Source organism: Balaenoptera ricei, chromosome 1 (genome assembly GCF_028023285.1).
Source record: "Balaenoptera ricei isolate mBalRic1 chromosome 1, mBalRic1.hap2, whole genome shotgun sequence".
NCBI lineage: Eukaryota > Metazoa > Chordata > Mammalia > Artiodactyla > Balaenopteridae > Balaenoptera > Balaenoptera ricei.
The window spans coordinates 19828420-19845267 of NC_082639.1; the positions used below are offsets into that span (position 1 = coordinate 19828420).

A 16848-nucleotide genomic window follows, 5' to 3' on the forward strand; every position below is an offset into this window, starting at 1 on the left:
ATCCTCTTAGCGAAGGCAGAAGACATATGAAAAATTATAAATTGGATTTTTGTAAATCAGTATCTGGGTAAGGATCACTGTAATTTCCAGGAAGATGAAGGATCAGTACATGCAGCTCCTTAAGACCTAGAACTAAATTTTATTTAGATTTGTCTCCCCAGCTCTTCATACAATATTGATCACATATTAGATAATATATTTATGGAGTTAATAGTGAATGAATGAGTACATCTTAATAAAATCATCCAAGGATGGGATGGGTGTTCTTGGGGGGTGGTGAGTGCCCCATCCCAGGAAGTGCTGAGCATGGTCTGGGCAACCAGTGAAGGAATGTCCCTTCCAACCCCCAGTAGTCTGCTTCTATGACATACAATAAAGGGCATTCCATAACGTTTAAAATGTCTTTTTGGATGGTTTACCAAAAAAAAAAAAAATCACCCCTGGATTTATCAGCTTTGGAAGTTTATATTCTTGCTTTTTAAATGCAAGCTATAAGTGGTACACTGCTGAATAAATAGTTCTACTCAGCTGTAAAAAAAATACATCAGAAGATGAGGGGAGAAATAACCATTCTCCAGTAGCTGCCCACAACACATACATGCTGTGTCTTTGGAGCCAAACAGACACCGATTCAAATTCCTCCTGTTCCATTTACTAGCTCTGTCATTTTGGACAAGTTACTCCTCATCTGCAGACGGGGAGACTTATTCTTACGCAGGGTTTTTGCGAGGATAAAATCAGATAATGTTGAAAAGCATCCAGCACAGAATCGGAAACAATAGGCTTGCAATAAATGATAGCTGTTAGGCTTACACATTCCTTTGGTTGTCTAAACCCCTAGTAATAAACTTTCACATTCACATGGCAGTTTGCATTTACATAATGTGGTCACATATGTTATGACCCCATTTGGTCTTCAAAACAACCCAGTGAGGTAGAACAAAGGTTATTGTTCTTATTTTACCAGTGAGAGAGGTCAAGGGTCTTGCCTACATCAGACCTTGCAGAATGGTGACTAGAATCCAGGTCTTCTTGTTCCAGGGACACAATCTCCATTTCACCTGCTGCTGCAAGGGGCTAGTATTGGGAGGGGGGTGTTCCTCAGATTTCCTTCACTTGTTCAGCAAGTATTTATTGCAACTCAAATAATTGAGCTGGATATTTGTCCTATTTGTGGTATCTCTCGTTAATGAGCAGAGTGCTTGGTATATAATAGTTGCTCAATAAGCACTTGTGGAATGAATGGATGGATGAAGCCAGTTTTCTGAGTCCTTTCACTAGATTACCCTGCTTCTGCTAAAGGGGCAAGAACACTTGCAGGGGACTGGGAGAGACTAGCTGTTGGGAGAAGCCATATAGAGAGAAGCTGGTGCAAGATGAGGCAGATTACACACAACAACGTGGATGACTCCCAGAATAATTACACTGAGCAAAAGAAGCCAGACGAAGAAGAGTACATGCCGTGTGCTTCCATTTATATAAAATTATAGAAAATGTAAGCTGATCTATAGGACAGAAAGCAGCTCAATGGTGGCCTGGGGATGGAACAGGGTGGAGTCAGGAGGGAGCAGTTTCAAAGAGTCAGGAGGAAATGTTTGGTGGTGATGGATACGTTCTTACCTTTATTGCGGTCATGGTTTCGTAGGTGTATAAACATGTTTAATGTATCAAAATGTATGCTTTAAATATGTGCAGTTCATTGTCAAGTATACCTCTAGAAAGCTGTTTCAAGAGGAAGAGGAGGAAAGAGAGCGCGGAGATGAAGGAAAGGGAGACGAGGTCGGTTTTCTCCGTAGGTTCTCTCTGTTTCGCCCCTACAGACACAAATGCCAAGGCCTGTAGTAAGGCTGGTTCTCTGTCCCTTTAGTGGTCAGTATCTTGGCCTGCTGGGTGGAGAAAGGGTTGGACTGGGACTCAGAAGGACTGCTTCCACTCACAAAGGCATGATGCTGGGCATTAGCCTGCCCTCTGTCGGCCCCCACTTCCCATTTATAACTTGGCAATATGGGTCCCTGCTTGCCCAGCCAACCTCAGCATCAATTGGAAGATTACCTAAGGTGACAGACATCAGAATGCTTTGTGAACTGTGAGTGTGGGTTAAAGGGAGGAGGGCAGTGGGGTTTCAGGGAATGAGCCCTGACCTCCTTTCTAGCCCAGTCATGACAACAAACACTACAATGTCACACAGACCCTCAGCAGCAGCTGAGTTGTTTGAGCTTTATGTCCCCTGACTAAATAACCCCAGACACCTGCAAGTTTTCTCATGTCCCCACTAGCTCTGATTTCTTCAGCTGTGCCACTCACTCCCTGTGACAACTTGGGTACTCATGGCTCCACTTGGAGGTCCATCAAGTGAGGGGATTGGACTCGCTGGCCCCTGTGGTCCTTCTGGCTCTTGCACTGCAGGATTCCATCACCTTCACATCAAACTGTTCGCCCGCCCACTTTGGTGACTCCAGGTGGGGAGGAGACATGTGGCCAGTGACAGTTCTCGCACCCCTGACCCTCAGTGATTTTGAGGCCTCAGGGAAATGGGAACCTTTACTACCTCCCCACCCCCACACCAACACACACACACACACACGCACACGCACGCATGCACACATGCTCACACACACATCTTGGATTTGTTTGTTTGTTACTTTACTCTCATAAACAGCAAGTTAACATATATACCCAGGTATCTTTTTAAGTTCATTTACTCAAAACCTTAGACATTAATAGGTTAAAACTCTTACCTTCCAGAAAGTTTGGTCATTAAAATAGTTAACCACGTGAGGTGACTTCCATATATTGAGGTTTAAGAGCAAACCTGTTTAAATTCATAATTAAATGTTACACACTTAGATGATTGCATTTGTTATCTCAAAATTAATCAAAATATTATAAGTCAACTATGATATCTCAACAGAAATCCTTTTTTCTTCCACAACCAGGAGATAGACAAATTGATGCACTGTCCTTCCTGGACCAGCTTAATTAATTCTATAGACATCTTTCAAAAGGAACTGGCAAGAGCAATTACATCCAAAGGATTTAGGTTACGCAGGGAGGTATACGATAGTCATGGATTAACACACTTCCCAAGACGGAATAGAAGGACCCTGTTAGACCGTGCCCCACTTAAGAGCTGATCCATTTAAAATGCAAAAGCTACCATGGAGAGCGACTCAAATAGCCACCCCTGCAGGTCCATCCTCACTGGTTCCAATAAAGTCCCAGTGACCTCAGCTCAAGATTCCACTTGTTAGGAAAGTAGTTTATAACAACTTGCTTCTGTGCCTGTTCTTTTCAACCATCCCTCCTCCGCCCAGAGAGCTCGGGCCCTATGCCTTCCCCAGTCGCTCAAAGTCTGCCAGATTTCCAGTACATAAAGTAGTGTTTACCTTTCATGTGAAGCAGGGAAATGCCATTGATAGGTTTATCTGTGTATTTTTAATGATGATCAGTCCCAATGTATTAAATAGTAAGATTAACAAGAGTAGGTGTGTGCTTATTTATATTTTCGTCTTATAGTGCGTGCCTTTAACTGATATTGGCATGTAGAGTGCAATCAGCACACCTCATTTAGCTAGAATTACTCAGAAATGATCCCTGTCGCTTACATATATTTTCCAGATAGCTGAGGCTTACTCATCTGATGCAAATCCCCTAAAATTATTATATTTTCTTGTCTTATGAGACAACACTGAACACATTTAGACTTTTTTTTAAAAAAAATCAGAACCGTTCCTAGGAACATCCTTTTATGAAATGTGCTGTGTAACCTGGAGAAGGGCTACAGCTGCTGAAGGCTACTGGCCTGTTCTCCAGCAGCCCAAGCTTCTCATGTTCTTGTGACCGGTTTTAGGAATTTCTCTTCTCCTGCCAGGCTCTCTGCTTTCACTTCTAACTTCTACCAGGGTGACTTGCCTCTAGAAACCTGTCCACGTCTAATCTGCTATTTCTAATCTGCCTGACCTGGGAAACCCCGTAACTATGCTTGATAAGATGGTTTCTTAAATAAGTGCATATATTATAGACGGGCTCCACGGAACGGGGTCTCTTCATATGTAAAATGCTTGGCTTTAGGGGGTCAATTTGTTGCCATCTTGGCCTTTTGGAGGCCTCTTTCCACTTCCGTTGTCCAAGTCCTTTTTTATCACTGGCTCCCTCATGTGGAAAGCAACATGTGAAGAGGAAAGCTGGTTGGTCTTAACTCTTAAAGGAATAATAGGAGTGTCTTTCCTCTATTCTCTTTCTTGGCTTCAGTGAAGCATAGGAAGCCTCCACACTCTGGGGAGAGTGGTAAATGGTGTGAGAGGGCAGGTGTAGGGCTGCCAGATAAAATACAAGATGCTCAGTTACTTTTGAATTCCAAATTGGGTGCCTTGTGTTTTCACTTGCTAAGTCTGGCAACCCTATTCAGGGTTGGACTGCCACCATGAATAGAATGTAAAGTGATGGCTGGAGACATTTTTCTTATCTGTATTTAATGAATCACCTCAGACTCTGTCGAAAGCTGAGGCCAACTGTTACGTTAAAGCAATTCTAGCCAATCTCACTCTCTAAAACTCTAAACAGTACTTTCATACATGTTTTAGAGCTGAAAGGATGCCATATGATTAGTTACTATAATCATTTCATTTTACAGAGAAGCCAGCCAATGCCCAAAGTGACATGCCCAAGATCACACAACTCCTTAGTGTCTACTTATGCTATTTTGTCTCTTATTTGGCATTCACTCCATGCTTAGAGATACAATATATGAAAGTCTAACCAATAAAAGCTGTTTGCTTGTAGAATAACAGTGAACAGTTCTGTACAGAATGCATGTTTTCACCTAGCATGTAAGACTGGCAAGTTGGTATCTCCCCAAGATTCTTTGCAGGTCTGTCATATTGCAGAAGCAAAACAACATCAATCCTCTGTTTACAGATCTCTAATGCCTTCCCATCTCTCAGAATGATCTGGCTCCTTGCTACCACTCTATCCTCAACCCCTGCCACTCTCCCCGTCACTCCATCCACATCAGCTACACTGACATCCTTGCTGTTCCCCAAACATGCAATGCATGCTCCTGCCTCAGTGCCTTTGCGCTTGCTGTCCCTTTTCATGGAATGTTCTTCTCCCAAATAAACACATGGTATCTCCCTCATTTTTTGCATTCAAGTCCTTGCTTAAAAGTCAACTTCTTAGATAGGCCTTCCTTACCACCTTTCTAAAAGAGCAGCCCACCTTCACAATAACTCTACATTCCCCCACCCTGATTTATTTCCCTTCATAGTGCTTCTTACTATCTGACATAGCACATATATATTTTTTATTTTATTTTTTTCTGTTTATGGTAAAAGCCCCCTGCCCATCTAGAATGTCAACTCGATGAGGCCAGGGAATTTGGTTGGTTCACTGCTGTATCCTGAGTACCTAAGAATAGTGCCTGGCTCATAGCAGATATTGAACAAATATTTGCTGAACAAAATAGTATTTAGGTGTTCTCAGGGAGTAAAAGTAAGCTCTGTAGCATAAGGGTCTCCTTGGTTTTCTGTGCAAAATTTGATGAAATCACCAGTCCTGGGCTCAAGAGGCTGCAGTGTCCAGGTGACTTCTGAGGACCTTTCCAATTATGAAAGTTTGTAATTCTGTGTTCCTTTATTTTTAGGTCAAGATCTGGGCTCTTTGCCTCCTTTGGCTGGAGCTGAGGCGGTGGGTTCAGGGGGAAGGGGATGGGCACATACAAGTCCAGGGATGGGGCAGGTGCAGTCTAGGCCCAGGCCCTGTGCCCTGGACAATGGTGGAAGAAGGGTGGTCTCACACTGACCTGTCAGAAGACCAGATCCCATACCCATAATGATGGTGAAGCTGAATGCCCCGGAGTCGGTGAGTATCTGGTAGCCAAGCCTAGAAATGACAAAGCAGAGGTGGTCACAATTGGGCATCAGGCTGCAGAGGTCACTGGGGACAGAAAAGACTGCATCAGTAGTGATGCTGTCAGGAAGGGCCACCAGGAGAACAAATGTCCCCTCCCTAGGCAGTACATTCCTGTCATTCTCCCACAAAGCTATGCAGACATGTAGAAGGGGAAGAAGGGATTTCAAGATCCTCTCTAGCTTACTTTAGTTCTCAGACCCCATGAACAATGAACTAGACTAGAAATCAGAAAACCCAAGTTCAAGTCCCAGTTCTGTCACTAGCTGCACGACCCTAGGCACTTAACCTCTCACAGTCCTGAGTTTCCTCATTAGGCAATTAAAGATGAAGGTTTTATTTCTATCAGGGCGAGATGGAGTATAGCTTGGCCATCAGACCCATTTCCCCTGCCTACCCCCTTGGACATACTTGCCTGTCCTCTCTCCTTCAAAGCAACCCCAGGGCTTCACTTTAAACTATTAAGCGGCCCTTGGAGGACACCTGTGTGACCTTGCAGTAGGCAAAAAGTTCTTAAACATGACACACAGGAGCTAAACATAGAGGGAACAATGATAAATTGGACTATGATAAAATTAAAACTACTGTTCATCAAAAGATACCATTAAGAAAGTAAAAAATCGAGGGACTTCACTGGTGGCGCAGTGGATAAGAGTCCGCCTGCCAATGCAGGGGACACGGGTTCGAGCCCTGGTCTGGGAAGATCCCACATGCCTCAGAGCAACTAAGCCCATGTGCCACAACTACTGAGCATGCGCGCCATAGAGCCTGTGAGCCACAACTACTGAAGCCCGTGCGCCTAGAGCCTGTGCTCCGCAACAAGAGAAGCCACCCCAATGAGAAGGCTGCGTACCACAACGAACAGTAGCCCCCACTCACCGCAACGGGGGGAAAGCCCGCGTGCAGCAACGAAGACCCAATGCAGCCAAATAAATTAAAAAATTAAATTAAAAAAAAAAGAATTCCTACAAATCAATTTTAAAAAGTCAGAACACACAACAGAAAAATGAGCAAAAGAACCTGAACAGACATTTCACAAGAGAAGGTATTCAAATGTCCACAAAGCAGGTATGAAAAGTACTCCACTTAATTAGTCATCAGGGAAATTAAAATTAAAACAGTAAGTTTGATGCCTAAATGGCTAAAATTAAAAAGAAGGAAAAGATGGAATGTTAGAAAATATATGGTGTAAAGGAAGCTCTCAGGTTCTACTGCACAAACCACAATGGAAAACTGGAAGTATTCACTGACACGGATTGTATGAATACTGTACAACCCAACAGTTCCACTTCTAGGCATATACTCAACAGAAGTGCATTCGTATGTTCAAAAAAAAAAAAGTGCTAGAATGTTCATGGCAGCAATACTAGAAGGTTCATAATAGTTCCAAACTAGAAACAACACAAATGCTCATCAATAATGGATAAATTGTGCTGTAATCATATACTGGAGCTCTGTTCTGTGTTTTCTTAGATTTTGTATTTGTCTACTCGGCACTCATTTATCACAGGGCCAAGCTAATGGCCAAAGTTGTTTACCTCTCTCTCTTGTAAGTCAGCTTTCATGGGAATGCAAAACTCATATTACAAACCCCCCAACCACAAACTCTAACATATGTGTTTTCACTTCCTCCCAATAGGGGGCGCCCCTACGTTCCTCCCCCTGCCACTAAGTCCTAAAGACGTAGTCTCTGTTCCCCTCACTCTCTGCTGCCTGGTACCTGCCTGTGATAAGCTTTCATGTGTCCCTGCGTGGATGCCGTGCCTCTCATTTCCAGGGCAACTGTGAATAACATTAAAGTTTCCTTTCGATGACATTGACCTCTCTGTGTTGCCACTCAGTTGCCTTTATAAATTAAGCGCAAGCACAATTCATTGCCATACGCCATTGAAAATGAGCAATCTACAGAGATACTCAACGACATGGATGAATCTCACAACTGCAATGTTGAGTATAAGAAGCCAAGCACACAAGAGCAGACCTCCTGTACGATTCCATGTATATAAAGGACAAAAGCAGGCAAAACTGACTGATGCTTTTAGAAGTCAGGTTACTGGTTACCCTGGGACAGGACACGAAGGAGTTCTGGGTGCTGGTTACCGGGTGTGTCAGAAGTCACCAAGTGGTACCCTAAGGATATTTGACTATTCTGGATGTAGATTATACAACAAGAAAAATTTTCTCAAAAAATTAATGAGTGGTGGAATAAAGGCTAAACCCAAATCTGCTGACTTCCAACCCACAATTCACTCTACCCTGATGCCATCTGAGAGCAGAAATGGATGAAGTAGAAATCACCATATTAACATTCCCCATGCAGGATGGGCTCCCTGTGCCAGGCCCTCAGCTCCATGGTTTACCATCTGGTTTTATGTGATCCTCACAGCAGGCCTATGAGAAAGTCCCTTTTTCACAAATGGGAGGTCCAGGTTAGGAGAGTGAACCAAGGGTTCTAATGCCATGTGGCTTGGAATGGATGGCTCTTGGGATCCAAACCAGGCAGGTCTGTCTACCCATAAAGGTGGCCAAATTTCAGCACTGGAGGGTTACCTTCACAAATTTGGCCATATCCAAATTCCAGGGATACTATTTGTTACAAATATTTTTCTTTAAATAGACTTTTTTTTTAACATTTAAATAAATGTATTTAAAAGAAAACCTTGTGTCACTTGCATAAATGAAAGAGACATAGGAGGTAACTGTAAAAAGAGATACAATGAAAACAAAACATTGCTTTACTCTCCCCCAAATGTGGCAGCCTGGGCAAATCTCAGCCTGAGGGTTCCTCTGCACCTATTTAAACCAGAGGTCAGAGGGTGCTGGAAGAGCGTGGAGACACTCAGCTCCAAGTGGAGATTTTCTCCCTGATGTAATCAACGGATTGCATGAGAAGTGAAAAAGAGCATCTGCACTGTGTGATTCAGTGCTCTTTAAGTGTATCTTCACACCACTTAAAATCCCACAATTTGGGCTTCCCTGGTGGTGCAGTGGTTGGGAATCCACCTGCCAATGCAGGGGACACGGGTTCGAGCCCTGGTCCGGGAAGATCCCACATGCCGCGGAGCAACTAAGCCCGTGCGCCACAAATACTGAGCCCACGTGCCACAACTACTGAACCCCTTGCGCCTAGAGCCCGTGCTCTGCAACAAGAGAAGCCACCGCAATGAGAAGCCTGCGCACCGCAACGAGGAGTGGCCCCCGCTTGCCGCAACTAGAGAAAGCCCGCGTGCAGTAACGAAGACCCAACGCGGCCAAAAATAAATAAATTAAATAAATAAATTTATTTTTTAAAAATCCCACAATTTGTGAAAAATGCTCCATCCAGCCTCCAAGCACAGCATCTGACTCATTTACATTCGCTCACCCAAATAGGAAATCGACAAATATTGTTTGTGGAATGAATGTAAAGTCAACTGACTCATCCAATGACACAGAGCTAATAAAGCAGCTGATCCACGCTTCCCAGAAAGCGCTCTGACTGCCAGCTCAGTCCTTTCCCCATCTTTCCACTACATCCAGATGCCCCTCCTACGGCGGCAGCAGCATCCGTAACCATCATAAGGAAAGGGGCCATGTGTTGGGTGTTCACTCCATGCCAAGCACTGTCCTGAGCCCTTTAATTATTATATGTTGCTGAATCTTCACAGCAGCCCTGGGACATGGATCTTATTATCCTATTTTACAGATAGAAAACTGAGACTTAAAGAGAGTTTGAATACCATGCCTAAGGTCACACAACTGGTAAAGGTGACCTTGGTCTGTTTGTCCCTGAAGCCTGTGCCCTTTACTTCCAGCAGACCAGAGGCCACCCTGAGAGGGGTCATTGCTGTCACTGTGCCCTTCCCTTTGCCAGGTTCCTGCAGAGGAGAGAGGACTACTTCTTGGTCCTCGGCTGTCTCATCCTGATGAGACTTGACTTGCAGAGGGGTGCTGGAGCCAGCTCACACAGACACACAGGCCGATAGATCTCATCTCTTCTCAACTCCACGTTCAGGGGTGTTACCTTGATGGCTTGAAATTGGCCACAGGGAGAAATCAGCAAATGCTCTAAGTCAGGGCTTTGTTTCCCTGGAGAGCCAGTTGTTAATCCTTCAGCAGCACACTGCTGGTTGATGGTTTTGCTTTGTTTTTTGGGGTTTTTTTTTGCTATAGGCCAATAGTTCTCAAACTTGAGCTTGTATGAGAATCACACAGAGGACTCGTTAAAACAGACTGCTGGGCCTGCCCCCCAGATTTCTAATTGTGTGGGTCTGGGATGGGGTATGATTTGCATTTCAAACAAGTTCCCAGGTGATGCTGATGCTGTTGAAAGCCACTGTTCTAGGAGAGCCACAGAATCACAGAATTTGGGGGATGGAAGGGTAGGCGGTCCAGAAGTTCCAGGTCGGCAGCCCACGAGCAGAATTTGGCCCACACAATGTTTCTAGTGATTTTGAATCTTTTGCCAATGCTTGGGAGAGTACCTGCATAACTCTGGATTTCTGACTTTTGAAAAGTCATTAGATCTGGCAACACTTATCCTGGGACCCTGCATGGTATTAGCTGCCTGGCATTGAAGAGCAAATGCCCATAGTTTCCTCCCCTCAGCGGTTTCATTTTTAACCTTACCTGCCTGGTCCCTACAGGTATCTGAGTGTAGGACCCTGCTAGGTCAACCCCTCATTTTACAGAGGGAAACTCAGGAGCCCGGAGAGAGGAAAAAGCTTTGCTGAGAGTCGCACAGCTATTGAAACAGAGGCAGGCATATCATTGGAGTCCATTACAGAGATGCACTGCTTCACACAGACCATCCCCTCCCCACCCCCAAATGGAACCCTCCTCACCCCCAAGCAGCTCATGGAGGTATATCTCACCTGCTCATAGAGGATTCCTATAACTTGGGGCTATGGTCGTCTCTGTTGTTAGAACTGAGGGACGCAGACCTCCATGATTTCTTTGAGATACCTCCACAACAATGAGCTCTCATCACCCACCGCAGGTGCTCATAACCTTTACAGCCAGGTTTCAGCCACATGACCTTGGACAGCTAACTCCCCCGAAGTATCATTTCTTAGGGAAAGCTAATAATACCTCACCAGGTGGTTGTGAGGAGTGACTGAGATGATGACGTAATGATTTTAGCATAATGCCTAGCATTTAGAAATCAGTCAATAAACAGTACTGATTGTCATCAGTAGTATTATTATTGTTATCACTAACTCAGTTCATCTGGAAAAATCTATCCCTGTGCCCAAGTCACTCTGTCATTATATGTGAGTCACATTCAGAAGATAAACAACTGCCCCCCACCGCAAAAAAAAAAAAAAAGAAAGGAAAGAAACAAGAAGATAAACAACTTCCAGAAGGTGATGGCCAGGGTTCTGATCATTGCTGTCCATTGTCTGGGGGGCACAGGACCTGACTCTGGTCCAGAGACCCACGGTCCCACCTCACTGTGTGACCTTAGCCAAGCTCCTTCCCTCTCTGGGTCTCAGGGATGGGCTGTACTCAGCATTTTCCTACATTAACATATCAAATCCTCTTAACCACACAGTACCTGGCCTCAAGTAGCATCCAACACCCCTATGAGGGGAGGAATTATCATTATCTTCATTTACCATCGGGTGACAGAGGCTCAGAGAGGTTAGGTAGCATGGCCCAGCTAGTAAGAGGTCAAGACCCCATGGCACACTTCACCACAACCTAAACCACCAGGGACTGAAAAACAGGCTCCATTGGCTTGAGCCTGATTGCCTGCTCTGTCTGCATTTCGGGAGGACTCAGGACTGTCTGCCTTTGCTCTGCACCTAAGCTACCTGCTTTAGAAAGAAGTGGCCTGGACAGGTGATAAGTCCATATGCAGTAGGGGCTGGGCAGAATTTCAGAATAAATTGGCCAACGAATATTCACTGAGGCCTCTGACTGCCCGGCCCTAAATGTAACCCTCCCCTTCTCCGGCCAAGGGCTCTAGGCACACTCCTTCCTGAGTTGGATGAGGTGATAAGGGGCTGAGCCAAGTGACCTACGTGGAAATCTTGGTCCACTTGACCTGAAGCGCCATCAGCACAATGTTGGTGATCCCTCCAAGTAGACCCGGCAAGCCGAAGGTATATTGCACGCCATAGGTGTCATGGAGGTCCAGCATTCGTTGAAGACACACCTGGGGGCAAACACCATTATCAGCAGATCTGCATGTGGAACCGATACTCCTTACCCACCCTTTCACCTGGCATCCAGGGCATCCAGGGGGATGGGCATTAGGACTCAACTAAGTAAGTGCTTCTCAGATTTGAATGTGCACTCACAGCACCTGGGGAGCTCATTAAAATGCAGAGTTGGATTTAGTGGGTCTGGGGCCTGAGATTCTGCATTTCTAGCAAAGTCCCAGGTGACACCAATGCTGGTCCGTTGTCCACACTACTCACATTTGGGGCTGATAATTCTGTGTTATGCTAGGGCCCCTCCTGTGCACTGTAGGAGGTTTAGCGGCATCCCTGGCCTGTGCCCTCTAGATGCCAGGAGCACCCCTCTCCCAAGTGTGTCAACCAAAACTGTCTCCAGATATTGTCAAATGTCCCCAGGGGCTGATTGAGACCCACTGGTCTAGACCAAACCTAACTGCCATCCAAGAGACTACATGGCTGATTAAAAGGAAAGAATCTGACCACACCTCTGGACGCCCAGTCAGTACTCCTTCCATTTCATCACTTGGCCTCCCAGATGGCCGGGAGCCAACAGACGTGGATACCAATGCAAATTTGATCAGGCTAGTTCCCTCCTTAGAATCCTCTTTGTCTTGGGAATAAAAATTCAGACTCTTGAACTCGCCCAGAAGGTATTCCTGAGCACTTGCCATCTCTCAAGGCTATGGTGAGAGGCACACTCCCTGATGAACTTTATGCTTCAGCCCAAAGAACATCTTTCCGTTTCCTGGTTGGTCCACATGCTCTTCTCGCCATTGAGCCTTTGAAAACGCTGTTCCTTCTGCCTGGAGTACATTTCCCACTTCTTTCCCTGGCTAATATTAGTTCTTTGTCAATGCTCGGGTAAGACGTTCTCTGCTCTGGGCAGCATTTCCTGACCCATCTCAGGCCAGCTTAGATGTGCTCCAGTAGCAGTTAACACACTGTGTTGCGTTTATTTGTCCATTTCCTTCACTACACTATAGCTTGGGAAGCAGGATGACTGTTAAAACAAATGTGTTGAATGAATGAATGAATGAATGAATGAGTGAATGAATGAATGAAAAAATCAGTGAATCATCTTTGAATCCTTCCTGCAGTGATAGACTCAAGGAACCTGAGGCACAGAGAAAGTGACGGACACTGAGCCTCATGATACTTGTGATACATGTTTTTTGGCCATGCCGTGCGGCTTGTGGGATCTTAGTTCCCCAACCAGGGATTGAACCCGGGCCCTCGGCAGTGAAAGCTAGGAGGCCTAACCACTGGACCGCCAGGGAATTCCCGTGATACACGTTTTGCTGAATATGTCCTACTTTCATCAGAGGATCTCAAAGCCAGAGGAGATAAAAGACATGAGCTTCCACTCCAAAGATGAAAAGCAGACTACCCCATCTTTTGGTCAGATCGAACTGTTGGTAAGTTCTTCCTTATTTGGGATTGAAACTGCCTCCCTGAATATCCACGGTTCATCCAAATTCATCTTCTTGCGTCACCCAAAAGTCTATTCCTTTTTCCTCCATCAGGTCTTCACACCTATGAAGATCTGTTGCTCCTAAATATTTCTCTTAGAAGTGTGTGATAACAAATCGGCTATAATGGAGCATTCTGATATTACCAGTATATGTTGAATATTGAAGGAAGAAAAATCCATCCACTTAGAAGAAGAACTAAATAATCAGAAGTGGACGTGACCTAGATTATCAGCCCAGCATCCCTCTTTTGAGTGCTGCCCTTCCCACCCCCATTCACATGGTTCATGGACAGCAGACTTGCATGTATGATGTGTCCTACCTCCCACCCAGCCAAAGATGGGCACATTATCCAAGTTAGACCAAGGAGCCCCTTCTCCAAAGAATTTGCAACTGGGGCCAAGAGATTTCACCTGGCTGCTTTCTTGAAGAGAAAGACGACATTCCACCGTGTGGAGTAGGAGAAGAAGAAGGAAGTCTACAGAGTGAGAATAAAGCAGATGTTCAGGAAAAGCAAAAAAAGAAGAGCAGGGACTTCTTGGGTTCCCCACAAGACTCGCATCCCTGGTGCCAGCCTTTCCTGGGCTCCCAGCAGCATTCCTGTCCTTGGGTTCGGTGATACCCCAGTAGCCTTCTAACAAATCCCCGTTATTCCTGAGCAAGCTTGAATAGGTTCTGATACTTGCTCCCCAGATCTTAACAAATGCACCACCCAACCTGGGTGAGTCCCTCACCCAAGCTCTGAAGCTAAATTGAGAAGGTGCCAACGGCTGCCTAATGCAGCCCTTGGCACTACAAGATGGCCCGCCATGTTCTAGGGGCCCGGACCCTGGTGGAAGCCAAAGCAGCATGTGTTCGTTGCCCAGCTCCTTACCTGCAGGTACTTGGCTCCCCAGATGGAGATCAGCCCAGCCACGAGACCCAGCACCATGGCAAGCCAAGGAGAAGGGATCAGGTAACAGGGGGCGCCCACAGCCACACCTCCTGCCAGCACCGCATTGTGGATGTGAGTCTGCAAAGCAATAGCTTGTGGGTGAATGAAATGACATAGAGATGACAGCATCTCTCTAAATTACTTGGTAAGCCGGTAGCAAGACAAAAGTGTAACATCTTCCCTGCTTCTCTGATCCTGAAACCAGCCCCTCCCCTCTGCAGGGAGTTCACCAACGGTCTTATCTCACCCCACTTCTCAGGCTCAGGGAGCAGTCACCCTGATTGGGAGTCATTTAGCCTGAAAGTGCAGTTACTCAGGATCCTAGCCATGCTCACACTTAGCTGTGATGTGTCCTTGGGCACTTAACCACTCAGTGCTTTCACTTTGTCACCAGAAAAATGGGGTTTTGATTGTATCAACTGATATGGTCATTGTGAAAACTGAGTTACCATATATAAAACTCTGAGCCCAATGCCTGGCATAGAACATGAGTAAATGCCCCCAAAATATAAGCCATTATTATCGTTTTCTACTATTATTATTATTGGCTACTTGGTGCCTATGTCACCCTGTATTATTGGACCCCATCCCGAGAAGCTGGCTCTTGTTCCTGGGTCATGTCTCTGCTCTGACCTTCATTCCTCTAGAACTGCGGCCTTGCCCTGCTCTTATGCTACTGCTCTCTGCCCCTCTCAATTCTACCCAGATCTTGGAGCTCTGGGCCCTGGGACCAGCTTCTGGGCTTCCCTGACCTGATGCCTACACCTGCCTCCCTGGATGTCCCTACCTTGTCTGATCCTAGACTCCCTGTGACCATGGAGCTCACCTGTGGGGACCCTCACCTCCCCTTAGTGCTGTTAACCTGTCATCCTTGGCCACCTTCTCTCCCCTTCACCCCTGCCCCTTACCGCCCACCCCCGCACCCCGATCTGTCTAGACTTTTTCCCATCATGTCTGGCTGGCTGACCTCATGCCCTGATCATCATGGGACCTTGTTTTGTCTTTAGTCTACCATCTCACCCATCTCTCCCCCGAAAATTCACACACAGACTCGCAGCTACGTTGACAATAGCAGCTAATATTTGCCCAGCACTTATTCCACATGAAGCCCTTCACGTGCATCATCTCTCAATTCCCACCTTTACATGTGAGGGAGTTGAGACTCAAAAAGTTTAAGTGGCTTGGCCAAGTTCAGATGGCTAGGGGAACAAAGTTCTTTACTTCTGATTCCGTTTATTCCATTCTTGAAAGTTCTTGGGGGAAGGGGAGAGGATGCCTCATTCTACCCGTTTTTCTCTGCTGACTCTTGCTCATGGGAGCTGGTTTCAGTAACTAGCAGAAATGGGGTTCAGACTTGGATTTGTTTGATGTCAAGGCTGATAGATTTAATCACTCCCCCCAGAGGGCCTTTGCTCATTTGACAGTCTCCTATGTTTCAGGCCCATTTTGACAAGGCAGTGCTGATGGGCTGATGCCCCACGATGCTGCAGACAAGACCCCATCGCCCGATATGCTCTTTCCCGACCTGTGGCGCTGGCACTGAGGCCGGCGGGTGGGGTGTGAATATGTGTGTCAGGCCTAGAAGACCCAAGTGCTGCCCAAGGGAAAAGCCCCCTCCTCACCATGTTGATCTTCCCTTGAGGGTGAGCCAAGGCTGACACTGAGATGGCTGTCACCATGCTGACCGCAAGGGCGTAGTAGGTGTTGAACAAGGCCTTCTTTTTTTCATCCGGAATGTCCAGCAGAGCGGAGTTGAAACTCGGCCAGAACATCCACAAGAAGAGGGTGCCTGGAGGCCAGAGAGGGTCAGTGGCCGGAACCAGTATTCCTGCTCCAAAGCCTGAGCCAGGGGGACTTCAGACAGGAGAATTCTGGACCTGGCAAGTCTCATCTCTGTCACTTTCTTGCTCTGTGACTTTGGGCAAATCATGTCTCCTCTCTGAATTCTTAAGCTGGTAGGGCCCAGCTAACATACTTTACAGGTAAGGAAACTAAGGTCCAGAGAGTTGAAATCACCAAACCCCAGGCCTCCTGACCCTGGCCTTTGATGGCTAAATGCTTATTTTTAAAAATTAATGGGATGCTTTCATTTGGCCCAGTGGCCTGGTATTCAGTTGCCTGCTGGCGATCTCACTGCCTGATTTCCTTCGTCTAAGCCTCTCCCAGCCTCTAAGTTCATCACTTTTACTGGAGCTCTTCAAACTATTGATACACCATTATTACTCCTCTCTTCCCACCCCCGTTCTTTCCTCCACTCCCAGGCCTGGCTTTCTTCACGTGTCCAGTTCTCTGCTTTAAGTTGAGGACAAAAGGATTGGATAACCTTATTTAAACTGAGATGTAATGAGCCTCTCCTCTCCTTTGGATATTAATG

General features: G+C 45.9%; 1 protein-coding gene across 2 annotated transcripts in view; it reads right to left on the bottom strand.

Moving 5' to 3' along the window:
- The window catches only part of RHCE (Rh blood group CcEe antigens), a 36033-nt gene that overhangs the window by 1859 nt on the left and 17326 nt on the right, over positions 1 to 16848 (bottom strand). Inside the window, exons 5-10 of one of the 2 annotated variants that reach the window (XM_059895779.1) lie at positions 16097 to 16263; positions 14415 to 14552; positions 11936 to 12046; positions 6288 to 6307; positions 5801 to 5880; positions 2739 to 2812 (exon numbers count right to left, since the gene is read on the bottom strand). In XM_059895779.1, coding sequence (XP_059751762.1) covers positions 2739 to 2812; positions 5801 to 5880; positions 6288 to 6307; positions 11936 to 12046; positions 14415 to 14552; positions 16097 to 16263 — 590 coding nt within the window. Of the gene's footprint in view, positions 1 to 2738; positions 2813 to 5800; positions 5881 to 6287; positions 6308 to 11912; positions 12047 to 14414; positions 14553 to 16096; positions 16264 to 16848 lie in introns of both variants that reach the window. The other variant, XM_059895772.1, reaches the window with a different exon arrangement.